Below are 25,733 nucleotides of genomic sequence, written 5' to 3'. Positions count from 1 at the left end.
AAACTGAAAGCCCAAGCCAAGACCCCCCACTCCACTCTCCAGAGGGCAGTTATTGCTTTGTGCAGCCCAGGCAGGAAGGGCAGGGCTGGAGCAGAACTGCTGGGGCTGAGCCCTCACCTCGCTGGCCCTGGGGCACTGGGGCAGGGAAGCAGGGCCAGCCCTGGAGCCAGGGGAATGTGGGGGTGTTTAAAAGCCATGATCAGCCCTGGGTTGGGGCCCAGCCCAGGGGAAGAGGGGGTGAGGGCAGAGCTGCTCCACAGCCACTGCCCTGGGCCCTGTGGGAGGGGAGGGTCAGCCAGGAGCCCCCCCAGAGGAGACATTCGGGGCCCCAGCACGATGCCAGCACTCGGGAGGGGACAGAGGGGACAAGCCACAGGTGAGGGACACTGGAGATTGTACACAGGGGGACAGGAGCAGAGGATGGGGCACAGCAGCACCCGGGGCTCAGATGCTGGTGAGATGATGGCTGGGAGCAAAGCTGCTCCTTCCTTCCAGCTGCACCAGGAGCCAAACCCGGGGTCCAGGGACCCCCAGCTCACCTCCCCCTCCCCGAGGCAGCCCAAGTCCAAAGGGAAGGACGAGTAGCAGCAAGAGAAGACGTTCATTAAAGACGGGGCCGGTGGCTCCTTGAGTGTAAACGAAGCTTGGGGGCTCCCAGGGTGCAGAGCTGGGCTGGGGAGGGGGAGATGCCTCTGGGACCCCCGCAGGACAGAGATGGAGATTGTAAAAGCAACAGGAGGAGGAGCAGGAGGAAGGAGGTGGAAGGAGGTGATTATCTCAGGAGGGCAGAGCTGCCCCGATGGCTGAGCTGAGGGGAGTGTGCGTGTGTGACAGGCGGGAGGTGCGGGAGCTGCACTGACCCTCCCTGCCGGCCCCGGGCAGCCTTTGGCGGTGCCAGCCCAGGGCAGAGCCTGCCCCGGGGCCTGGAGGCGTCCGCAGGGGAGTCCCGGGTTCCTGAGCTCCACTGAAAACCCGTGAATCGCCTGAGGGGAGGCCGAGAGCGGCCACCGAGGGCAGAGCTCCGAGCCCCGGGGCTGCCCCAGCCTCGCCCCGCTCCTCCCACCGCGGCCGGCCACGTCCCGCCCCTAATACTGGTACAAAAAGCCCGAACCCAACAGGAACACCTCACCCACGCCGTGCCAGCCCCGGTGACCCTCCCTCGGGAAGCGCTCGGAGCCAGAGCAGGAGAGAAAAGGCCACTGCCAGACTCGCCTTAGGCAGCCCCGCGTGGGCTCCGGGAGCAGGGAGAGCCGGGCAGCCCCGGCCGGAGGGGACGCGGGGCCAGGACAGGGCACGGCCGGGTGTGGCGGGATGGGGGGGCCATGGCTTCGGTTCGCAGCGGGCGGGTCACAGGGACAGACGGGCGGCGGTGACATCGGCGCCCTCCCCTGCGACAGTCCCGAGGGGCTGCGCTCAGATCCGGGGCAGCAGCTTCTCGATGAATTCCTTCACGGCCATCATCTCCTGCGGGGAGGGACAGCCCTGTCACTGCAGGGATTCCCGGAGGCCGGGATGGGGCACAAGGGCTCTGCAGCTTCCCGGGGCACGTTGGGGACAAATCCACCTGGTGTGATCCCCACCCTGCCTGACCTACAGCGCTGGGGTCGGTCCCAAAGACCCCAAAGGGAAGGAACCCACAAGGATCATCCAGACACCTCCAAAACCCCACCCTGGGCAGCCCTGGAGTGGTGCCCAAACCCTCCTGGAGCTCTGGCAGCCTCGGGGCTGTACCCATTCTCTGGGGGAAGAACTGAAATCCATCCCAGACACCTCCAAAATCCCACTCTGGCATCCCTGGAGTGCTGCCCAAACCCTCCTGGAGCTCTGGCAGCCTCGGGGCTGTGCCCATTCTCTGGGGGAAGAACCGAAATCCATCCCAGACACCTCCAAAACCCCACCCTGGGCATCCCTGGAGTGCTGCCCAAACCCTCCTGGAGCTCTGGCAGCCTCGGGGCTGTGCCCATGCTCTGGGGGAAGAACTGAAATCCATCCCAACCCTCCCCTGCCAGCTCCAGCCCATTCCCACTGAAATCCATCCCAACCCTCCCCTGCCAGCTCCAGCCCATTCCCACTGAAATCCATCCCAACCCTCCCCTGCCAGCTCCAGCCCATTCCCACGACTCCCACCCACCCAGGGGCTGCCATCCCCTCCCTCCACCCCCAGCACTGACCTGAGGACAGGAACTGTGCATCACACCAGGGTAGGTTTTGAACTGCACCTTGGTGGGGGTGACGACAGACTTGAGCTTCTCTGCAGTGAGGGCCCCAAAGCGCACGGGGATCATGGGATCCATCTCCCCGTGGCACTGCAGGATGGCAATGTCCTTGTTCACGCCGTTGTTCGCCGCCTGCCACCAGGAGGGGACACTCAGGGGAGGGAACACCAATGGGGGACAGGAGCTTTGTGTCCCCAGCACACAGCACAGCTGGTGAGGGGAGAAGCTGAGGGTGGTACCTGTGGGAAGGCCTTGTGCAGGGGGAGCCAGCAGCTGAGAGCCACGATCCCGGCCAGCTGGTGCTGGCAGGTCAGAGCCGTGTACAGCGACAAAGCACCGCCCTGCAGGGGGGAAATGTGGGATCAGAGCCATGGGGGATGCAGGGACACACTCACACACACACCTGATGACTTCAGTTTTAGCTTTTGTGTTTTTCAGATTCTCTATGCCTTGGTGGGTAACTCTGAACTTCACATTAAGTTCACAGTTTAGTCAGACAAAACAATCCTTTTCCAGCTGGAGAATCAAGGACAACCAGCACAACCTCAGGCCCAGAAAGCATAAACAATGGGGAACTGGAAAGGGCAAAACCTTCATAACCTGAAGCTGTAATTGGACAATTAACCCCAATATGGAAATGGACCAAAACTTATAAAAGTGTGAAAACTCATTACTGGGATCCATCTTGGATCCATCCACAGCCAGGCTCTTGTACTGCCCAAGGTGTATCTTCTAAAAATACATCCCTACTTTATTCCTTTAACTCTGTCCAGCCTCTCACAGGCTGAATCCAGCAGGAATTGGGGTCCTGATGCTCACCTGTGAGAAGCCCCCCAGGATGATGCGGTTGGGGGGGATCCCGTTCTTCATCTCGTGCTCAATGATTGCTTTAACTGAAGGAAATGGGAGAAATGGGTCAGTGGAAGGGGAGGGGGCTGAAAAGCATCACCCAGCACCTCAGGGTGCACATCAGGGACAGGCAGGTGTCAGAGATCCCAGGGGAAATGTTTGTTGGGATCACAGGAAAGCAGAAATAAAGGAGAGGTGGAAGAAAGACAGCTGCTCCAGTCACAGTGAGGGAGAAGCACCACTTCCCCTCTCCAGAGCTCCTTACTGTTTTCTGCAGCTTTCTTGATCCCAGCTTCATCCTCAGGTGCATCTGGAGTCAATCCCATCAGGTCAAACCTGGGGGAAGCAGCAGGGTCAGCCCAAACCTCTCCCAGCACCCTGAGGGTGGGGAGGCAGGAGCTGGATGTGCCCCCACAGGGCAGTGGATTTTATCTCCCATCCCTCTCACCCCCCAAAAGGATCCCCCAAAGCACTGACCAGGAGGGCATGACCATCTTCATGTTGAGGGTCACGGGGATCCGGGGCCTGTGGAGGAACATTTTGGGTGGTTTAGCTCAAGTCTGAGGGGAGCAGCAAGACTGACACCTCTCCCCTCCTGCCTGGCCAGGGCATGCACAGGCAGCTTCTGTTTATCCCTGCAGGGACAAACAAGACAGGAGGGGGAAGAAAAGTGCTGCTCAGCTCTGTGGAACAGCTCTGCCTGCAGCAGGAGCTGAGCACAGCAGCAGAGCCAGCCTGGCTGGGCTCAGGTCACCCCTCCTCCCCCAGGAGCCTTGGCAGGCTCAGGACCCCCAGGAAGCCCCCAGGAAGCCCCCAGGGACCCCCCCAGGGCAGCACTCACGCGTGAGGGCAGATGTACTTCACGTAGGGGAGGCGGATGGAGGAGAGAGCATCGGCCCAGCTGTGCCTGGGGAGGACAGGAGGGGAGATGAGTCCAAGCCTTTTGTCCAAGCCATTTCCTCAAGGTTGCTGCTCCCCACCCCTCCCCTGAGTTTATTTTACCCACCCCATGAGCCTGAGCACCCCATGAACCACCCCCAGCACTGCTCCCATCTGAGGGGAGCACACAAAGCCACAGGCAGGGAGGGGGGAATCTCCCAGCCAGGGATGTGGGAATCTCCTGGAGAAGGAGAAGCCTTTTGTCAGCACCATGGGACCTCAGAGATGCCCTGGTGCAGGCCCAGCCCAGCTGTCAGCCCTGCCAAGGCCTGGAAAAGCTGCAGTGCTTATCAGCAATCCCTGAAGGCAGCACAGAATCCACCCGCGGGGGGTGGGGGGCTGCCAGGCTGCCGGGATCATAAATATTCAAGAGCAGACAGCTGCCAGCAGCAATTCCCTGCCATTCCCTGCAATTCCCTGTGAGGCTGCTGCAGGAATGGCTGCAGACCCCAGCCCAAAGCCCCACACAAATCCCAGAGATGCCCCCAGGGAAAGCAGCAGTAAAAGGCTTGGATCTGCATTTGGCAAATGACACATCCCAGAGCCAGCTCCAGGGACACTCACCCCGTGTCTCCAAGGCCATGTAGGAAAATGACCTGTTAAACAGAGAAGGAAGGAGTTAGGTGGTGTGAGAAATGACCTGTTAAACAGAGAAGGAAGGAGTTAGGTGGTGTGAGAAATGACCTGTTAAACAGAGAAGGAAGGAGTTAGCTGGTGTGAGAGTCGTGCTGGGGAGGGAGCAGGGCAGGGCAGGGCTGGGGTGGCAGGGAGGTGGCAAATGGACACTTAGTCACCAACCAGAAGAGGCTCAAATTAGCAGGAGCACAGCGGATGGGTGGGTCAGGGATGTGGTGTCACCCTGCCACGGGCAGGTCCCAACTCCTCTGCACAACGAGTGACAAATGGCACCAGAGCAGAGGCACAGTCTGAATCCCAGAATGGGCTGAAAGGGACCTTAAAGCTCATCCAGTGTCACCCCTGCCATGGCAGGGACACCTTCCAGACTGCTCCAAGCCCTGTCCAACCTGGCCTGGGGCACTTCCAGGGATTCAGGGAGGAATTCCTTCCCTGTATCACCAAGGACTCACAAATCCACCTCCACAAGCTTTTCAACTCCATCTCCAGCAACCCCTAAGCCTTGGGGAGCAGAGGGAAGGCAGCCTGCAGACCCCAGGGAAAGCCTGGGGGTGGATCCTTTGGGAGATCTGCTTGAAAAGCTTAAACAGCCCCATCAACCTCAACTCCCACTGCTTTCACAAGCTGAGCTTTCACTTTGGAGCAAACAGCCCAGCCCAAGGACAGGCACAGAGGCCTTGCTGGCCCTGCCTCCCCCGTGCTGGAGCTCTGTGTGTTCCAGGGAGGGAGGGAAGGAGGGAAGGAAGGAGGGAGGGAAGGAGGGAAGGAGGGTGCAGCCCTTACCGCGGCAGTCTCCCGCTCTGCCCCTGACACGGTGACAGCGTCGGCGAGGAGGGGGACAGACATGTTGTTACCACACATACACCGAGAGGGATCGACACTGGCACCTGCGGGACACACAGGTGAGTGAGGCAGGAAAACAAACCTCTCACCCCCCCTCCAGCAGCTGCTTCATCCAGAGCAGGGGGAAAATTAAAGAGCAGGTGAAGGCTTTGATGTTGAAGGCCTTGGGACACCCCACACTGCGGCCTGGCAGTGCTGGAGAGTCCAGGAGCAGCCAGAGCTCCTCGTGTGGTAGAGCGTGGGGTGCTGGAAGGGTTAAAATTAGCCTGGAAATTACAGCTCAGAGCCAAAGTTATCCCTGTGGCTGCACTGGCGTGGGCAGAGGGTGGCTGGGCAGAGCAGCCTCAGCATCCCTTCATTCCTGCACCCCCTGATTCCCTCCTGGAGCTGGGCAGGAGCCTGACCCACATCTGCTCCCACTGGGAAGCAGGAAACCCTTGGCTCTGCTGCCCCAGTGAAGGTCCAGCCCTGTTTTATGGGGCTGGTTAGGATAACCAGAGCACTGGGAGCTGCTCTGAGCCCCCCAGGGATGGATGGCACTCTTGTGCCTCCCCAGGAGAGCAGGCAGTGTCACCATTGCTGTCCTGTCCCCTCCCAGATCCTATGGCGCCTTGAGCCAAGACAATTCCACGGTGTTTGTTCTCTCTGCATCACAAATCACAGCTGCAGCTCCCCACAGGGCTGCCCTGACCCCACTGAGCCACCAGCACGGAGCAGAGCTTGTTTAGGGCACTGCAGTTATCCCCCAGGAACAGGATCAGCCTCCAGAGCAGGATCATGGAATATCCTGAGCTGGAAGGGATGAAGGATGATCCAGTCCCACCCCTGGCCCTGCCCAGACCCCCCAACAATCCCACCCTGTTTGGCAGCGCTGTCAAAACCCTCCTGGAGCTCTGGCAATGAGGGCTGTGCCCAGAACCCTCTGGGGGAAGAACCTTTCCCTAAACCCACCCAAACACAGCTCCAGCCATTCCCTTAGATCCTGTCCCTATCTCAGAGATAAGAGCTGCTCCTCTCTTTCCACACTTTTCTCCATCCCCAGCAGGTGACACAGGATCAAACCCAAACCCTCCCCAGCTCCCGGACCGCCAGCAGCCAGCCTTACCCGGGAGAAACAGCCTGCTCTGTGTCCCAGCCCGGCCAAGACCTGCCCGACTCGTTCCTGACTGCTCGTCAGCGGCTTCCCCGCTCAAATAAAAACACCGGCAACAAAGCAGCTGCCCGGATCTGACACAGACACACGGCCCACGTGCTCGTGTGTACTCCAGGGGCAAAACAAGCGGCCAGGAGAGCCCGCACCTGCCAAAATGCTGGCAGGGAGGGACACGGAGCCAGGAATAGCAGCAGTGCCCTGGCAGGGATGGGATGCGCTCCTGGATGGGGAAAGCTGCTCCAAACACGCTCCTGGGGATTGTCTGGGATGTTCCTGCCCTGCTGCTGGAGGGAACACCGAGCAAAGGGGGATTTAAACCCTGCGATGTGTCCGTGTGGGTGTCAAACACGGCGCCACGAGGTGAATTCGGGTCCGATCTGGAGCTGTGTCACCACCAGTGACACCGGGCAAAACGCGTTCATCAATCGTTAATTAGCGTTAATTACCGCGCCTCAGCCTCTCCCTCAGGGCTGCAGCCCCGCAGGGAGCGGAATCCAGCGGGGGGATGGAGAAAATCCCGCCTGGAGGAGCACGGAGGCGGGACCCCCACGGCCTGCAGAGCCGGTTTTCCGCCAAAACCGGGGCTTTGGGGGGGTCCCTGAATGCTGCGAGTCCTGAGGGCTCATAGGGACCCCCGGGAGCGGGAAGAGGCGGCCCCATCACCGCACCGGGACCCTCCAAACCAGACCCGCGGCCCCCCCGTTAAACCCCGGGAAGGGCCTCGCCGCCCCCCCCATCCCCGCCGCCCTCACGGAACTCCCCCCCCCTCCCCCACCAGTGGTACATCCCCCCCGCCGCGCCGCTTCCCGGTTGCGCCCCCCCCCTCCCCCCCCCCGCCGCGGCCCGGTGGTACGTGCCGCCCCCCCCGCCCGCACCTCTCCCGCGGCCCGGCGCGCGCGCTCCTCGCGGCTCCCCCCGGACGCGCTCCCACAGGAACTTCCGGCAGCGCGGCGGAAGTGACGCAGAGCGGCGCCCTCAGCGGCGGGGCGGCCATAGTGGAAACGGGCACCGGATCGCGCTCGGAACTCCCGACCACCACCAGGCCCCGCCGGGGGTTATCGGCGAAACGCCCCGGCCCCGCCCTTCCCACGGTGGTTATGGGGACAGGCCTCCGCCACCCTCCCCGCCTCAGCGCCGGTGCCACCCGCGGACACGGGAGGGCCGCGACTCAGGGACAGCGCACAGCTCTGCACCGCAGCGTGTTTATTGTCAGTCACAGCCGGTACCGGCCCCGCACACGGCTCGGCGGTGCCCGCGGGCCTCCAGAGCGGCTCCGCCCGCGGGGCCGCCTCACACCGCACCACCGTGCCCGTCCCACAAACACGGAGCTGCTCCGGCGCCTTGGGAAGCCGCTCCTGCCCCAGGCAGGCTCCGGCAGCCCCGTTAGGAGATGAAGTGAGTCTGAGGCGTGATCTGTTCCAACTTGTGGTCGGCCGGGTTCGCCGAGGCTTCGTAGTTGCAGATGGTGACTTCGTGGCGGTGAGCCTGGGTGGAGATGGAACGTTTTAAATCCAGGGAAAGCAGAATTCCAGCCCTTTCCACACTCTGGTTTCTCTCTGCTCTCACTCACCTCCGTCCACTCCCCTTTCAGGCCTATGTAGAAAATCTTGGTTGTCTCTGCTCCGAAGTTCTTTGGGAAGTGCATGGAGAGGTGGTAAACGTTGGAGAAACGGGCAATTCTGAAAGAAAACACAGCCTGAGATTGCAGCTGCTGCTCCAGCACCTCCCCAAGCTCCCACACTGTGAGCAGCTCCCCCTGATCTGAGTCAGCCTTGGCAGCAAGGGGGGGTTTCCCTCACACCCGTGGGTCAGCCATGAGCTGGGGACAGGACAGCAGGATGATTCTGCACCTCAGGAATTTCTGGGGTGCCAACACAGCCAGCCCCAGGCTCTGGGAAGGAGGTTTCAGAGGGCAGGACAGAGCTGGGGAGGCAAATCCTCCTGAGGGCAGCTTTGAGGCACTGCCCTGTGCTGACTGTTCCCTAAATCTGGAAAGTTGGACAGAGCTGCTGTGGCAGGCAGGAGCAGCCCCCACACCCCAGGGTCTGTCTCATACTTGGTGGGATATTCCAGCTCTCCCAAGGGATCCCGGCTCAGGCTGAACGTCTGCTCTGGTTCCTTGGCTGTGTCATCAAAGGACATGTGAGGAATGTTCCTGAACCTGGCAGGACAAGAAGGAGTTATTAACAACAGGTCAGATAATTGGATCCCATCCATTAACACGGCCCAGGTTCTTCTCCACAAAAACAAATGGATTTACTTTGTCTTGTCACAATGTCACCAGTTCCCCCCAGAGCACCCAGCCCCTGTGAGGAAGGGGAAGCTGTTTTTACTCACAGCCTCATCTCTGCCGGGTGTGTGCCGTCCTCCTCGCCCATCACAATGACTCCTTTCAACTTCACACTGCCCGTGAACCTGCCCAGACACACAGAGCCGGGTTTTCATCTCTGTCCTCTCCAAGTCAGCCCCAGTGCCTCCTTCCCAGGTGAGGATCAAGCCCTGCCAGCAGCCAGGACTGTCAGAGGTGCTCAGGGATGGAACTCACGGGATGTTGAAGAGCAGCTCCTCATCATCATCGCTTTCCACGAACTGGGGAGAGACGAGAGCAGGTCAGGGTGGGCCTGGGGTGGGCAGGGGATGGTGGGGGAGCACAGGGGACAAACAGGGGAGTGTGGGGACAGCTGAAGGGATCACCCCAGTGGGGTTCAGGGGAACCTGCAGGACCCTGCTCACAGAATCCCAGAATATTTAGGATTGGAAGGGATCTCTGGAGATCATCCAGTCAGGCAGGGTCACCTGGAGTAGGTGACACAGGAACAGCTCCGGGTGGCTTTGGGATGTCCCCACAGAGGGAGACTCAGCTGTTCCAGGGCTCTGCCCCCCTCATGGAAAGAAGTTCTGCCTCACGCTGAGGTGGAACTCGTTGTGTTTTAGTCTATGGCCCTTGCCCGTTGTCCTGTCACTGAACGGAGTCTGGCCCCATCCTCTGACATCCCTTGGAGATATTTTATGGATTTATGGGATCCCCTCTCAGCCGTCCCTTCTCCAGACTGACCAGGCCCCGCTCCCCTCATCAGGGCGATGCTCCAGACCCCAAATCATCCTTGTGGCCTCCGCTGGACGCCCTCCAGCAGCTCCTTCTGTCCTGAGAAACCCCGGCCCGGACACCGCACTGCAGCTGTGCCTCCCTAGGGCCGGATCGAGGGCCAGGATCCCGTCCCTGCCCCGCCGCCCACCCTGTCACCGACACCCTCCCGATCCCCCCGCCGCTCCCGGCCGCACCTGCGAGCGGTCCCCGCGCTCCTCCCAGGGGCGGAACACGGTGGCTCCGGAGCCCTCGCGGCGCTCGTTGAGGCACTGCAGGCGTTGCCGGTCGATGCGCAGGTAGAGCCCCCAGGCCGCGCCGCGCTCCGCCGCCTCCTCCCCGCAGCAGCGGCACCGGCCGGGCCCGTGCCCGTGCGCCATGGCCGCGCCGGTACCGCCCAGCGCGCATGCGCGGCGGAGAGCCCCGCCCACAGCGCCGCGGGACACGCCCCTGTGGCACCGAGACCACGCCCGCAACGCTCACACGACACGCCCCTGTTGCTGACGTCATGACGCTTATTGCTTGGACACGCCCTTGTTCATATAGCCACGCCCACTCGCAGGTGATTGGTCAGGTGTTCTGTAGCCACGCCCATGTGGGCGTGACCTGGCGCTGCACGTGCAGAGCCCGCGAACCTCCCCGTGATTCCCGGGAGAGTCCCGGGAGGGGTCCCGGTGGTCCCGGCCCCACCCCACCCTGACCCAGCCCGGGGAACGGCCAAGCTGCTGCCTGCCCGCAAAGGTTCCGGGTGTATTATCCGTGGGGATTGTTCCGAGCAGCGTCAGAACGGGAGCAGCACACCCCCCGGGATACCGGAGCGGGGTACCGGAGCGGGATACCGGAGCAGGGTACCGGAGCATCACCCTCCGGCGTTTCCTAATGGTGGGTTTAAAATTCGTTGTCAGCGTCAGGAAAGAACGAGCAGCCACGGTCCAGTGTTCGGCTTTTATTGAGACATGATTCTCCTCTTTTTCATATAACTTATCTAATTAAAATATTCATCTTAGTTACCACAAAAAAAGGAACATAGAAAATTGTATATATACAGAGTTTGGGACCAAAATACAAATACGAGTCCAAGTCACTCCCATTCCTCCTCCTCCTCCTGTTACTCATCCTACAGGGATGGGTGGGAAGGGGGAAGAGGCAGCTCTGCTCCACCCTTCAGTGTGTGGTGGAGCACAGAACAACTGCACAAGTGTCACAGCCCGAGAGCAGGAAGGAGCACTTTGATCCCACACTTTGTGTAGTGTGTCCCCAGGGGAAATATCCCTGCTCTGCTCCCAGCTGAGGGCCAGTGCCTGCCTCTCCCCAGGCTGGATTTAGTGTCTGAGCACAAGGAAGGGAAGGGTGAGGGGCTGTGAGAGCAGAGTCACAGCAGTGTCACCTCCCTGCAATGCCACAAACCAAACATGGGCACAGCTGGCAAAGCCTGGAGCAGGGAAAGAGCATCTCCCAAAACAGCACAGCTGAGTGTGGAGCTGGGATATCAATTGGCTGTTTAGCACACCCAGAATTGTTCCTGGGCATCACCAGATCCTTTGCTCAAAGCTCCACCGTGTCTGAACACGATGCCAGGCTCTGCTTCCCTCCCCTCTGCCCCTGCCCCGAGTACAGAGGAGAAATAAACAGTAGCACAACGGTCAGCAGAAGAGAATATATTGTTATCTAATTAAAAATACAGCAAAATTAAATACAGCAAAAACACAGGAGAGTAAGGAGCCATTATTTTACAGCACAACACACACTGAAATGCTGCACGGTAACATTAAAGCATCTGGGACTGTAACAAACTTACAGCACGTGAGAGTCTGAGAACATTTTTCCAAGAATTTCAAACTAAACAAAGAACAGACCAAATAAACAGGAGACAGGTGTTCAGAATGGTTTTAAAGAAAGACATTTCTTTTAAAGGAGGAGGAAAAAGAAAAAAAAAAAAAAAGAAAGAAACAAACAACCAAACAGAAACCAGAAGCAAAACAGGGATTTTTTTAGAGCCCTCCAGGGAGGACCCTTCACAGCAAGGTTTCCCCCGGTCAGTGCACACAGACAACTCCACCGGTTTGGGATTTGGCAGCCATGGAAAGCCAGCAGCAGAGCTTCTCAGGAGCTGCCAACAACAACAGCATCCACTACCAGCATCTTTTCCACCCAGACAGCAAAGTCCTAGGGCAGCAAATATGGCTTGGAACAGGAGAATCCCTCCCCTCTCCGACCCAGCCGGACCCCAGAGAGGCCACGAGCCCTGGGCTCTCCCCAGCCCCATCCTCTGCTTGCAGCACCCCCAGGATTCCCTTTGGGGCAGACAAAACACAAGCAGAAACCTTCCCCAGACACACCCCAAAGCAGAAACCTTCCCAACAGCACAGCACAGCTCCTGGCTGTGCCCAGGGCAATCCTCACATCCTCAGCAGGGCTCCAGCAGCCTCAGCAGGGCTCTAGCAGCCTCAGCAGGGCTCCAGCAGCCTCAGCAGGGCTCTAGCAGCCTCAGCAGGGCTCCAGCAGCCTCAGCAGAGCTCCAGCAGCCTCAGCAGAGCTCCAACAGCCTCAGCAGGGCTCCAGCAGCCTCAGCAGGGCTCCAGCAGCCTCAGCAGGGCCCCAGCAGCCTCAGCAGAGCTCCAGCAGGGCTCCAGCAGCCTCAGCAGCCTCAGCAGAGCTCCAGCAGCCTCAGCAGGGCCCCAGCAGCCTCAGCAGGGCCCCAGCAGCCTCAGCAGAGCTCCAGCAGCCTCAGCAGAGCTCCAGCAGCCTCAGCAGAGCTCCAGCAGCCTCAGCAGGGCCCCAGCAGCCTCAGCAGGGCTCCAGCAGAGCTCCAGCAGCCTCAGCAGGGCTCCAGCAGCCTCTGCAGGGCTCCAGCAGCCTCTGCAGGGCTCCAGCAGCCTCTGCAGGGCTCCAGCAGAGCTCCAGCAGCCTCAGCAGCCTCAGCAGGGCTCTAGCAGCCTCTGCAGGGCTCCACAGCCTCAGCAGGGCCCCAGCAGCCTCAGCAGGGCTCCAGCAGCCTCAGCAGCCTCAGCAGGGCTCCAGCAGCCTCAGCAGCCTCAGCAGGGCTCCAGCAGCCTCAGCAGGGCTCCAACAGGGCTCCACAGCCTCAGCAGGGCCCCAGCAGCCTCAGCAGAGCTCCAGCAGCCTCAGCAGGGCTCCAGCAGAGCTCCAGCAGCCTCAGCAGGGCTCCAGCAGCCTCAGCAGCCTCAGCAGGGCTCCAGCAGAGCTCCAGCAGCCTCAGCAGGGCTCCAGCAGCCTCAGCAGCCTCAGCAGGGCTCCAGCAGGGCTCCAGCAGCCTCAGCAGGGCCCCAGCAGCCTCAGCAGGGCTCTGGCCTCTCCAGGAGCTCCAGGGCACTCCCTGACACTCCCTGAGCCCCATCAAGCCCCTTCTCCTTCCTGAGCTCCAGCTCCTCACACACCAGGCACAAGGAAGCCTCTGGAACTCCTGCTCTGAAGGACACACACGTGTTACAACAGCCACGTTCCATTGCTCACTTCCCTCCAACCTCATTCAAGTGGTTTCAGGTTCAAAGACCAAAATTCTTGGATTTTCCCAAAGAGGGGACAGAGCAAAAGGTACAGGGAAAAGACAGGATTCAGCTTCAGCTTCCTTTGCAATTCCACACAGAAAACAAGACAGAAGTATTCCTTCTTCCCACTAAAAGAGGCAAACAATGCCTTCACTGGTATTTAAAAACTGTTTGCCATTGCAAAGTCCCCTATCTCTCTCCAGATAAAAAGTTAAAATCTGACTCTGTGCACAGTACAACTCCCAAATCCCTGGCAGTTCTATTCCCAGTAGCCAGCAGAAGACAACAGCAGCAGAGGAAACGTCCCCAAAGGCTCTTGGCATCCCTGCAGGACCACAAAAGCACCTGTACAGGATCTACAGCAACAGCACAGAGAAGGTCAAGAGCTCAGATTTTATTGACACACAAGAGCAGGGAGCAAAGCCTCAGGGCTGGATGCACTTGCCAAAGGACTGACAAGTGGCTGGGCCACTGGTCCTACCTGTCCCAGAGTCTCCAGGTGAGACTTTGGGCCCAGCAGGAACCAGACCACAGGAAAGGCTCCTGTGACACCCAGAGTCCACTCAGATGGATTCCAGCTCAAGTCACCAAGGCTGGCCCCAGGATTGGGTTGGGAGGGGAGAGACTACTGGGAGCAACATAAATAATACAGCAGGGTAGAGGGGCAAAATATTAATTAAAACAATTTTATAATTTATTAAGAGGTTAAATAGTAAATAAGTCTCTGGATCTTCCACTCTCAGCAGGTGCCAAGATTTCACATTTTCCTGTGTTGGGAGATTCTGTACACCCTTCTTTTGATGGATGACAAAGCCAGAAACAGAATGTTGAGGACAGGGGGTAAAAGAGGGGGGCTTGACACTGAGAAAGGGACCAGAATAAAAGATAAAATACTGTGCCGTCATCTTGTGCAGATCGAAGCTTTTCCCAGCAGCTGCAGCCTCCAAAGAGTTCAAAGATAAGGAAGGGCTGTTTGGGTACCTTCTCCCCCTTCAGTGCCACTCCTCCCCAAGAGAGAAAGGCCCAGCTCAGCACTGCAAACTTATCTCCGAGAGAACCTGTTTTTGAAAGCTTTGATAGTCTTTGCCATCATTGGTGCAATTTCTGCAAAATAAAAAAAAGGAAAAAAAATCACTGAGTCAAACAAAAATACCCCCACATGAAAGCAAAAGTGATAGAAGAGCTCAGAGCAATTGAGAACTGCAGAGTGTTTGAGGGGCCCATCAGAGTTTTGAGGTCACAGATTGGAGCAGTCACTGCTTTCTGCACTGCACCAACCCAGATCCCTGCCTAAACCCTCCCTGCTTCCTTCCAGGCACAGCTGCACTCCCAGTTCCAAACAGCTGCCCAGACCCAGGGCAGCAGGAGGGCAAAGGCAGAGGTTCTGCCTCCCTGCTGCTGTGAGGACAGGCTGATCCAGTCAGCTCTGAGCAGGTCAGTCAGGATTTCCCTTTGCTGTTCCTCATGCAACAGGTTTGAGCAGAGGAGAGACACCAACATAACCCTCCTGCAATTCTCCCACAGCAGCAGTTTGTGAAGGAGATCTGAGAGAGCACAGGGGTGTCCTGCAGGCTGTACTTACTCTTCACAGGGGGTTTCCTGGGGTCGTAGGAGGAGAAGGTGCTACCTGAAGATGGGACCGAGTGGGCACTGCTGGTGCTGGGCCCGTCGTAGGACTGCTCGTCACCTGCCCGAGCGTGGCTTTTGCTGGATGTGTACAGGACTGGTTTTATTCTGGAACAGACAGCACAGGCATTTCCATCAAGGATTCATCGTGGTTTGAGGCTGCTCTACAGACACAAGTCACATTATAACACAGCAGTGCTGATACAAATAGAACCAGCAGCGATCCATCTCAGTGCTTCCCAGCAATTACAGTTACAGTGTCCCTGCAAAAGGAGCTCCCAGACACTCAGCATCCCTTCCTGAGCTTCAGGGGGCAGCTGGCAGCAGGCCCTGAGCAGCAGCAAGTGCTGCACTGAAACACTCACTTGGTCTTCTCTGGCGGGAGAGGGCCTCCAGTTCCAAACTTCTCCTGTCTCCTCCGAACGTCCCGAGGGGGCTTTGCTGCAGAGTTCACAAATGCCATCTTGGCCACTCTCCCTGCAAGAGGCACAGGAAACATCACTTACATCCAGCTGGCAATAAAGGAGACTCCTCACTGCTTGTCTTACTACTGGCAGTTCATCCACCTCTCCCCGATCCATCCATTCCAAAGAAATTGTGACAGTCTCCTTTCTCCTCCTGAAAACAGTTCAGCCCTCCTTCCTAAGGTCTGAACTTCTCAGTGAGAATTCAGCCTGATCAGCTCAGCAGTTCTCATTAAGTTCACCCAAAATCCAGGAATGTTTCCCCCCACCCTGGCTCTCTTCCATGCCAGCAGGGAGAAGCCACATGCAACAGGAGCCGACTCATCACCGCTGTAAAATACTGAGCTGCATCAACACCACCATGGATAAAATCAAGTCACCACTAAACCACAAAGCAAAGGCATCACACAGAGCTCAGCTGCTCCTAAACTGGACTGATTTAAGGCTGAATGGCCTTGCCCAGGCCCACCTTTGGGTTTGTTGGCGTGGGCAGAGCCGATGTTGCGCGCCAGCATGAGCAGGCGCTGCTCGCGCGCGTCGTGCAGCCGCAGGTACATCTCCCGCCACGACTCAAACTCCTCGGGCTTCTCGTTCTTGAAGTCTCGCAGGCAGTGGTTGTGCCACAGCTGGTCTGTGTCCTCCACCAGCACCTGAAGTAAATCAACACAGAGCTGGGATCCCTCCTGACTCCTCCAGTCCCCTTTCCCTCAGCACCAGCGCGGTGCTGGTGTCACTGGAATTCCAGTGACAAACTCAGGACTAGCAAAAGGCAGCTCTTTCCATCCAAAAGCTTTGTTTGCTGTTCTGCTCTTGCAGGTGAGGACAGCCCTGCACATCTCACCCCTCTCCCAGGCCATGGCACTCACATGGTTGCATTCCTCGATGCGGTACAGCTGCTCCGGGGTGCACCTCTCCAACACCGGCTCCAGCACGGAGAAAGGGACACCACCCACTTCATAGATTGCTAGAGAGAAGCAAGAAGCACGGGGTGTTCATTATCCTGCTCCTTCCTTGCCAAGGAAAGGGCTTAACACCTTGAAACACAGTGAGAAAACTGCAGTGTTGCACAACACCACACGGGATGAGGGGAGGAGAAAGGAACCTCAGGCAACAATATCTCCAGGTTGAGAAATATCTGTGCAAGCTCTGATTGCCACAATTTCCAGTGCTTTAGCACTGCTTGAAAGCATTGTGGGTGCTGATCCCTGCAGCACCTGGGCTTCCAGTGGCATTTATCCCATCTTTGTAACAAGGGGGAACTGCTGGGGTCTGTACCAAGGTGCCAAAATTTCAGTGCACAGTGAGTCTGAAGGGGGAACTGCTGGGGTCTGTACCAAGGTGCCAAAATTTCAATGCACAGTGAATCTGAGACAGGGAAAGGTACTTACAGTCGATGTTGTTACTGAGGACCCTGATACACTGCTGGTACAGGGACATCATCTTTGGGAGGTAGGCAGTTTTGGAGCCAGAGTACACCTGCATTTTGGAATTTAACCGGCGGCCCGTGAAACCCGCTTCGCTCTCCTCCACTGGCGAGGACACTGCTGTGGAGGGAAATGTTGGAGTGAGGAGGGGACAGGGAAAACAAACAGCCTGTCCTGATAAATGGCACAAATTGGAGTCACCCAGAAGTGACCTAAAGGGCAAAGTCTTCTCCAAGAGACCTGCAGAGCAAGTTCAGGAAGGACAAGTGCAAACCCGAGCCCCAAGCAGCGTCAGTGAAGGATTCTTCTCATTTCTGGTGGAGCACGTGGGGAGCAGCTGCTTTTTCATCTGACCCCAACAGAAAGACTTCAACCCAGCCAGCATCCACTCCTGCTCTCTCCCACAATTCTAAAGCCATTTTTCTGCCCAACATACCTTTCCTTTTTGTCTGGGAGCAGGTGATGGACTCAATGGAGGGGAGAGGACGATAATTGGCCTGGATGGGGGGCAGGGGGATGTCTGGTAACGTCGGAACCACATCTAAAATTATCTGCAAGGAGAGGATGCACATGGAATAACAAAGAATACAGCAGATTGTGACATTCCACCAGTGTACAAACAGCACTGAACTATGTTTTTTTTGCATGTTTTGAATAAACCACTCAATGCTGCTCAGTTTGCACCAGGGAACAACCTCAGGGAGTGGCTGCCAATAGAAACAAGCCAAAATTTGGGATCTGAATCATTCAGCACCTTCCAGAAAGAGCCATCCATGGTTTTAACCTAGTCAGGAAAAGCAGAAGCATTTCCTTGATCTCAATTCTGCCTCTTCTCTTCCTGCAAAAAACTTTGCACTGGTAGAGGAGAAGGGAACCTCAGACACTGAAAACTTTGATATGGATGCACTTAGAATGAATGGCAAAGCAGGATTAAAAATGCTGTTAAACCTTATAAAAACCACTTTGTGAAGAGCCAAGTGTTTTCAGAGTTGAGTGAGAAGATGAAACAGTAAAGATTTTACATATTAGTCCCTATTTAGACACCAAACCCTGGCACCCATGTGACAAAGGATCTGCACAGAAATATTGCTCATTTTCCAGCCTTTCACAAAAGAAGGTTTGTCTTCTGGAATGAGCTGCCTTGTACCACCAGTTCTCCCATTTCTGGACACTAAAAAAGGTCCATTTTAGAGAAGCTTGAGAGGGGAGCCATGGGAACCTTGTTAGCAGGAAATGCACTGCAAACTGGGCTGGATTCTAAGCTCACATCCACAGACACTCTGCTTTCTCACCAAACCTTACCCTCTTTGGTTTAGGAGGCTCTGGGGATTTCTTCTCTGCCTTTTTCTCACTTGTTCTCTTGTGGCTTGGACTTTTCTGGCTGGAGCTCGAGCTGTTGGTGCTGGCTTTGGATCCGTTCTGCTTGCTGTGCCCTCGGTCCTTGTCCCCAGCTGAGCCAGCTGAGGCTTTCACCACTTTCTTTTTCTTTTTCTGGGGCTGGTCATAGCTGAGATATGACTCAAACGACATTGTAGGTTGTTCAAACTCATCCTCTGCTTCCCCCTCCCCAGCATTTGAAGAAAACCCCACTGATTTTTTGTCCACATCAGAGATTTTACGTTTCCCCTCTGAAGACTTTAAGCTCCCAGATCCCCCCTTTTCCTTGATCCTGTTGCCAGAGTCGCTCTCAGCTTTCCTCTTCTCCGAGTTTGAGCTCTCCAGGCTCTGCTTGGGCTTCTCCAATTTGCTCTTCTCAGAGTCCCGATGCTTTTGCTTCTTGACATGGTTGTCCAAAGGTTCCTCTGAGTGTGGCAACGAGTGCAACTTCTCCTTCCTGGAGGTGCCACTTTCCCGATTCTTCTCCTTCTTGGTGCCCTCTGACGTCCTCTGCTTCTCCTTGCTGCCTGCTGCCACGGGGGATTCTCGGAGCTGCTCTTTAAAGGAGCCTTTGTGCAACCTCTCAGGGCTGAAGGCAGAGCTCCTGTCATCCCCTCTGCCATCGAGTCGCTGTTTTTTGTGCGAGGATTTGTGCTCTTTGCTCCGCCCCGCGTTCCCTTTGTCGCAGAATTCTCCGACTCCGCGCTCCCGGCCCGCCCCGAGCTTCTCCTGCGAGCCGTGGCCTTTGCTGCCTTTGCGATGGAACAGAGCTGGTTCCTCCTGCTCCTCAGAGCCATAAGGGTCTGTGTCCATGTCCTGAGGGCTCTCACTGGGCTCTGGTGACACAGCCTGCCCACAGTCTGAGTACTCCTGGTCTGAGGAGAGCACCGGGGAGGATCTGCCCCAGCCCTTCCCCTGGTGGCTGCTGTAGCCATAAGTCTCGTGGGCTCTCTCAGGCCTAGGATACCTTTTGGATTTCTTTTCTCTATGATCTGGGCTGTAGGACTGGCTGCAAGAAGGCTGGAAGGGTTCTGAGTAATCCTGATCAGCCTCCTCATCCTCTCTGAGGGAGGATTCCTGATGCCTCCTGCTCGAGCTGCTCCTCTCATAGTCACGGTCCTCAGAGTCCAGGTTATTTCTGAAGGGAGAAGAAACCAAAGAGAAATTAATACTGCCCAACATGAATGAAAATTCCCTGGACTGGAACACAGAACACCAAGGTTTGGCAGCTTTGTGGCAAAAATCCCCCTAAATCTCTAAGGAACAGCAACAATCAGGGATTTAAAAACTTCATTTCTAGTGCAAGAATTGATTAAGCACTTTTATTAGGACTAGAGACAGAACCTTCTCCATCCCTGCACACTCCTGGCTGTGTGATGCTGTGGGAAATGTCCCCCAGTTGAACACGTGGGAATATCCCTCCTTTAAATTCCCATTAATAACTGGGCCTTTATCACTCAAATCTATTTGATCCCTGCTGGGTTCAACACAGCTTTGTTACTGCCACATGCCTGCTAGCAATAACTTCCAGTTTCCATAGGATTCTGCCTCATAAAAGCATTCTTTCAAATAACTTGGGCCTGGAACTTCCTGTCTTCATAATCATAAATTGGGAAGCAAGCTGGGTGCATCTTTTGCTTTATTAAGGGCCCTTTTTTTGCCATCTCCTGTTAATCTCTTCATCAAACTGCAAATTCTTGAAAGTTGGCCCCAGCTTCCACATGAAAAGTGCAGCTGTCATCATCCCAACACTCCAGAGCCAGCAAAGGCAGGAAGTTTCTGCCAAAACAAGGCAAAACCCCCAGGCAGAGTTCACATATTGGTTTTACAAGTTTTTCCAGAGCCTTGGCCAGAGAGGTTTGAAATATCTGCTGAAAAAACATTCCCAGAGCTCATCCCTGGGGCTCACTCACCGCTCTGCCTCCTGGGCCACGGGCACCAGCTTCTTCCACCTGGCCACAAGGTCCTTGGCAAAATCCCCCACGAGCTCATGTTTCCTCAGGCTGTTCACAGTCTTCCCAACTCCTGTCTCCTTCAGGAGAGAGCCATGAATCCATCTTAGCAAAACAGGAATTCTCACCCCTGAAGAGTCAATGGAATCAACACACTCCCTACTGCTGCAAGGGAGAAAGTCCCTTGGTCTAACAGCAAAGATATCACTTTTATTATGTTTTCAGCTGCTTGATATCACTCACTACATGTAAATCAAAGAGTTAATTCTATCTTAGTCAAACACTAATTATTCATATTAATAACCCAAGTCAGTATTTACCACAAGAGCTGGCAAGTTTGAAGACAGAAGCCATTCAAAACTGTAAGGATTAGCACTTTCTCATTTCCTGCTGATTTGTTCTTGCTGGGATCTGCTCCAGCTCTCATATCCCAGTCAGGTGTTAAGCTTTTGGGAGAACTGAGCGTGACAAAGTGTCCTCCATGGCTCCCCACCTGCCCTGGCACGCTCCTTGCCCCTGCCTGGCATTTCCAGAACCTTATCACAATCACACCCATGGCACTGGGCTGGAGCAGGTGGCCAAAGCAACACACCCTGTTCCAGGGCAGGCAGCACAAACAGCTCTCCCTGGCACCATGGAAAACCCCAGAGATTTCACAGCTCTTACCACGAGGATGTCAACTGTGATGGGTAACTCTGACAGCCTCTTCAGACTCTTCAGCAGCTGTGGAGACAAGAGAAGTGTTCAGAGTTGTCACACAGAGCCACAGGCAGGGATTAAGGAGGAAGAAAATGCTGCACTGCCTGAGAGCTTCTTAGGAAGATGCAAGTGGCTGAGAGCTGCTGTCTCACTCCAAAAAAGCTCCTGAGAAGCTGAACACGAGGCCCAGCTGCAGAAGGATCTTGTCTCTGCCCACAGGAACCCACCTGAAAGTTTTGTAACACACTCAAATATTAATGTTTGCTTCACACAGGACTGCAGCTTAAACCTGGCTTAAAGCACTGGGAACAGAAACACACAGCAGGAGGAAGAAAGGGCTTGGAAGCCTGTGACCCTCAGGAGGGGGTGGAGGAAGGCAAGAGGGGTAGGAACAAACCAAAACAAAAAGGGGAAAGAAGATTTCTAGATGCTCTTAAAGACCTAAGAGGGGAACCTGTGTCTTCACAGCTGACAGGTGCTAAAACAGCATCTGATCCCTTCCAAACTCCCTCACTCTTTCTCCACTCTTTTTTTCTTCCCTTCACCTGACACCAGGGAAGTTTTTTCCTCCACACAACCCAAGCAAGGCTCTGCCAGCACCTTCAGCTGCTCCATGGGACAAGGGTGGGACAAGGAACCCTCTCCAACGAGGAGCTTGGCAAGAAGAAACAGCCTCAAGCTGCACCAGGAGAGATTCAGCTTGGACACCAGGAGAAATTTCTTCAGGAAAGGGTGGCCAGGCATGGGAGGTGGTGGTGGAGTCACCATCCCTGGAGGTGCTGAAGGATTGACCAGACTCTGGGCTCTGGGCTGGCTGACCAGGCAGGGATGGGTCACAGGTTGGACTCGATGATCCTGGAGGTCTTTTCCAACCCTGATGACTGTGGGATTCCAAGGGAAGGGCATGTTCCTGTTCCTCTGCCACCCAGGTGCTTTGGGACATGGCCTCACCACGATGGCTGTTGGCTCTGTAGCTACAGCACATGGCAGAACACATCTGACAGCACTGTTGCCCCTCACATCATTTCCCACAGCTCAGCTATAGCCACAGTCCAGCCTCATCAGCATTCCCATTATTATAGCCCCTATACAGCCCAGGCTGTGCTCAGCACTCCTATGCTATATGCCATACAAAGGGCTGCCCCTGATCCAGAAGATCTTCTCTTTAAAGCCCTGTGCTCGTGCTCAAATCAGCAGAGTCAGCCCAAGCTGAAGCCAGGCCCCCCCACGGGCACGGTGCAAGGATCACACAGATCTGCACATTTCCTTCCTTTAAGGCAAATGAGTTCCTTGAGCCTATTTGAGGAACCCTCTTTGCTTTCAGAGAGGAAACACTCCTCGACACCCAGAGAAGGGTTCCTGTGACTTCAGCAAAACCACAACTTCTGTTCACTAGAAACCACCCCTTTCTATTTAGGATCTAATAACTGTGACAGAAGGTTTCGGTTTTCTTGGTTTTAGGAGAGTGAAATGCTGATATCAAGAGTGGCTGCTGTTGCCTTGCCAGCACAGCTGCTCAACAAGTGCTCTGGCAATTGAAGCCATCGAACCAAAGGCAGCAGAGACAGAGCCCAACTCTGCTGCCTCTCCTCAGGCTGCCCCAGTTCAGGGCTCAGGATCCCTCTGGGAAGGCCAAAATCCTTCTGGGATTGGTCATAAAGGAGTTTGGACTTGTGTGTGCAAAGGGAAAGAAGGATGGATTTTTGTACAGGACAGAAAAAAAGAGTAAACCAGGACAATACTAAAGCAACAGCATCTCTGTGAGCTAATTAAATTCCTAGAAAGATTTTTTCAGAGCTTACAAAATCCCACTGTTAGAGTAAGAACCAAAGGTGAACTCGTTCTGGTGTCCCTAAATCCTCCCAAATATTTTCTAGCTACACCCCACTGTAGCATCTCCCACAGTTCTGTTTGCTCTTGAGTTATTTGTTGCCTTCAGGGCTGAATTCCAGGAAGAGAAATGCTCTTCTCAATGGGAATTCTGTTCTCAGTGTGGTTGGAGACCAGGGGAGCCACACATTTGATCCAGAACACGTCTCAAGAGGAGCTGAATTATTCTGCAGTCAGTTCCTCTGTGGAACACAAGTCATTGTGCTTGAGACAACTTTGAAGCAGTGAGGCTTAAAAGTTGATACTAAACTTTATTTCCTTTGGAAACAAGCTGATGGAGCTCATCCCCCTGAGGCTTAAAGGAACATCAGGAAGAATTTTGGACAGCAGGAGGAATTTGTTCACAGAAAGGTGGTCAGGAAGGAGAAGGTGGAGTCCCCATCCCTGGATGTGTACAAGAAACAACTCAATGTGGAGCTCAGTTATTGTGGAAGGGTTCAATCAAAGGTTGGGCTTGATCCTGGAGGTCTTTTCCAACCTGCAGCAATCCTGGGATTGTAAATCTGGCAGCTCATCTTGGAAATAACCAAGATCATACCAATCAGAAAACACCAGGCTCATGTCTTGTGAGACACACACCACAAAGCTCTTCCAAAACACCAGCACAGGGCAGGGCTTCAGAGAACCAAGACAAACCCAGAAAGCCTTCCCTGAGCTCCAGCTCCAATCAAGTTCTGTTGAACATGGGTGGAAGGTTTTTTTTTCTGGAAGAAGGCAGCCAGACTGTTATGACACTAAAAACACACACGAATATCAAATTGCTCCAGCACAGCCTGGCTGCTTTGCCTCCATGAAGATGTTCTTTCTCATGTTTTCCTTCTCCTCTTTCTTCCCATAGCCCTGGAGCAGAGCTTGTACCTCCTCTGCTGGAAAAAAAGGACTCTTTCCAAACCATGACAGCATTGTCCAAGATTTCACTCTCACTGTTCTGTGCCAGCAGCCCAATTTTCACCCAAAAACAGGAATAACAACACTTTACACCTTTCAGCAAGGCACTGAGTTGTACACCACACTGGGCAAATATTATTCTTTCACATTCCTGATAAAATATTTTGAAAGGACCAGGCAAAAAAAAAAAAAAGTGAGGACTGGAAATAAGCAGCACCCAGGGATGCTGTGGATTTGTCCTGCTGGCAAATGGGGTGAAATTTCTTCAACAGGAATTCCTCACAAGATCTGTCAAGACAATGCAATGGCAACCAAATTGAGGCTTTAAACCACTAATGCTTCTGAGGATATGGTTGGGAAAGCATCAGAAATAAAGAATATAGGTCACAGGGCCTTTCTGCTGGGGAAGAAAAGAGGTTTTCAAGACATTGCCCTGCTTTACCTCCTCTGCCTGCCCTTGCAAAACCAGCCAGGATCAACAGAGCAAGAAACGACTTCACACCACAAGGTCACTGGAGAAAGAGTTGGGCTGTGCAAACACTGCCCTGAGACTTGCAGTGCTCCAGAAAATCACCAGCAGCTCTTGCCCCAAGCTCACACAAGGGCAGAGAACAGCAGCACTAATTCTCTGTGCACAAAGTGCTGAGAAAATAGTTGAAGTCTTGCCCATGGTCTGAGCACCACGAAGCTCAGACCCCCTGGAAGTGACTCCTGGGCAGTCCCTCAGCTCCGTTTGGGGCTCCAGCAGTTAAAGGCTGCTCTGGTCCTGGCTCAGAGGGTGAGAAGAGTAACCAGATCCCATCTCATCACCCCCAGCCAGGCTGGAGCTCCCACAGGGGCTCCCATTTCAAAGGGTCAGCACTGGAGCATCCTCTCCTCTTCCTGGGTGGTGGGAGGGCTTGGGAAGCGAGTCCTGCAGGTGTTTGTCTCGGTGAAACAGAGTCAGCCCAGCCCGGAGCAGCTGCACAGCCCTGCCTGCCTCTCCTTCCACATGAATTACACAAAACGTGAACAGAACACGTGTGAACACTCTCAACAGATGCTCCCCCTTTAACACGGGAGAATGGAGTTACAGCATGCCCGAGTTCAACCATAATTCCAAATTTCACTAAAAAAAACAGCTCTGAACGCTGGTGCCCAGCAGGACCGTCACTGTCACCGAGCACAGCGAGCAGGTCGGGGAGAACATTGTGGCAGCGAGCAGAACACTGTAACAGCGAACAGAATATTGTAACAGCGAGCAGGACACTGTAACAGCGAGGAGAACATTGTGGCAGCGAGCAGGACATTGTAACAGCGGGCACGTTCCCTCGCGGAGAGGGGAAATAAAAGCCGAGCAAGGCCAAGGGAGGGACGGAGGCAGCTCCGGGCCGGCAGCCGTGTCCCCCCCAGCCCCGGCGGTGCCTCCCTGCGTGGGCTCACTCGGCTCCGCCACCGAACACGTCACCAGGGCAAGACTTTTCCGGCGAGTTCTCCGCTGCCCGTGTGCCCAGCCGGGCCCCAGCCCTGCCAGGGGGACCCCAGAAGGGACACCCCTGTTCGCCGCTGCACAAGGGGGAACCCCAAAAGGGACACCCCTACTGGCCACTGCACAAGGGGGACCCCAGAAGGGACACCCCTGTTCGCCACTGCACAAATGGGACCCCAAAAGGGACCCCTGCCTGCCACTGTCGCGGCAGGACCTGCCATGGGACCCCAGCCACCACCCCAAACCTGCCACGGGGAGACTCTAAAAAGGGACGCCCGCGCACCGCTGCCACGGGGGGACCCCGCAAAGGACACGTACCCGCCGCAACGGCACCCCCAGGGCCTGCGAGCCGGGGACAAGCCTCGAGCAGCCCGCACGTCTCACCCCACGCACCGCGGCCCCGGCCGGGCACGGAGCTCCACGCAGGGGAAGCCCCGGCGGAGCGAGGCCCTGCCCCGCGCCCCCCGCACTCCCGACCCCCGTCCCCAGCGGCGGAGCCCCGGCCGGTTGAGGCAGCCCCCATCACCTTCTTGGGTTCGGCGCTACCCGCCAGCCGCGCCTGGAGCCGGCCCACAACTTCCAGCACCGACTCCGCCATTTTTACTGCTGGAGAGCCGGCGGCGGCGGAAGCGGCTTCAGCGGCCGCCGGGCCCACGGCGCTGCCCCGCCGCCGCCGCCATCTTGGCTACGGGCAGGAAGCGGAAGCGGCGCACGC

General features: G+C 56.0%; 3 protein-coding genes across 5 annotated transcripts; all 3 read right to left on the bottom strand.

The window, feature by feature from the left end:
• Positions 1-586: 586 nt before the first annotated feature.
• LYPLA2 (lysophospholipase 2) lies at positions 587-7,582 on the bottom strand. Of its 2 annotated transcripts, none has more exons than XM_033080790.1 (10): positions 7,512-7,582; positions 5,424-5,527; positions 4,569-4,600; positions 3,907-3,972; positions 3,543-3,590; positions 3,331-3,401; positions 3,036-3,109; positions 2,456-2,557; positions 2,172-2,348; positions 587-1,464 (listed from the first exon to the last, which is right to left on the bottom strand). In XM_033080790.1, the coding sequence occupies exons 2-10, from the start codon at positions 5,499-5,501 to the stop codon at positions 1,414-1,416; spliced, it is 699 nt and encodes a 232-aa protein (XP_032936681.1). In that variant the 5' UTR covers positions 5,502-5,527; positions 7,512-7,582; the 3' UTR covers positions 587-1,413. The 2 variants fall into 2 exon arrangements, with proteins under 2 accessions (XP_032936681.1, XP_032936682.1); XM_033080791.2 differs by lacking the exon at positions 7,512-7,582 and adding an exon at positions 6,589-7,311.
• A 240-nt stretch (positions 7,583-7,822) lies between these two features.
• On the bottom strand, positions 7,823-10,131 carry PITHD1 (PITH domain containing 1). The gene is made up of 6 exons (XM_033080792.1): positions 9,919-10,131; positions 9,182-9,225; positions 8,974-9,051; positions 8,693-8,797; positions 8,207-8,315; positions 7,823-8,121 (listed from the first exon to the last, which is right to left on the bottom strand). Exons 1-6 carry the CDS (start codon positions 10,099-10,101, stop codon positions 8,020-8,022), a joined length of 621 nt encoding a protein of 206 aa, XP_032936683.1. The 5' UTR covers positions 10,102-10,131; the 3' UTR covers positions 7,823-8,019.
• A 3,473-nt stretch (positions 10,132-13,604) lies between these two features.
• ELOA (elongin A) lies at positions 13,605-25,697 on the bottom strand. Of its 2 annotated transcripts, none has more exons than XM_033080853.1 (11): positions 25,545-25,697; positions 20,740-20,796; positions 20,035-20,153; positions 18,047-19,259; positions 17,181-17,295; positions 16,709-16,864; positions 16,187-16,284; positions 15,790-15,970; positions 15,222-15,333; positions 14,813-14,964; positions 13,605-14,334 (listed from the first exon to the last, which is right to left on the bottom strand). In XM_033080853.1, the coding sequence occupies exons 1-11, from the start codon at positions 25,614-25,616 to the stop codon at positions 14,273-14,275; spliced, it is 2,337 nt and encodes a 778-aa protein (XP_032936744.1). In that variant the 5' UTR covers positions 25,617-25,697; the 3' UTR covers positions 13,605-14,272. The 2 variants fall into 2 exon arrangements, with proteins under 2 accessions (XP_032936744.1, XP_032936745.1); XM_033080854.1 differs by having other exon boundaries at positions 16,709-16,861.
• Between the last annotated feature and the right edge of the window lie 36 nt (positions 25,698-25,733).

The sequence above is a fragment of the Catharus ustulatus genome, chromosome 26 (genome assembly GCF_009819885.2).
Source record: "Catharus ustulatus isolate bCatUst1 chromosome 26, bCatUst1.pri.v2, whole genome shotgun sequence".
Classification (NCBI taxonomy): domain Eukaryota; kingdom Metazoa; phylum Chordata; class Aves; order Passeriformes; family Turdidae; genus Catharus; species Catharus ustulatus.
This window is presented reverse-complemented; position numbering and strand designations above follow the sequence as displayed.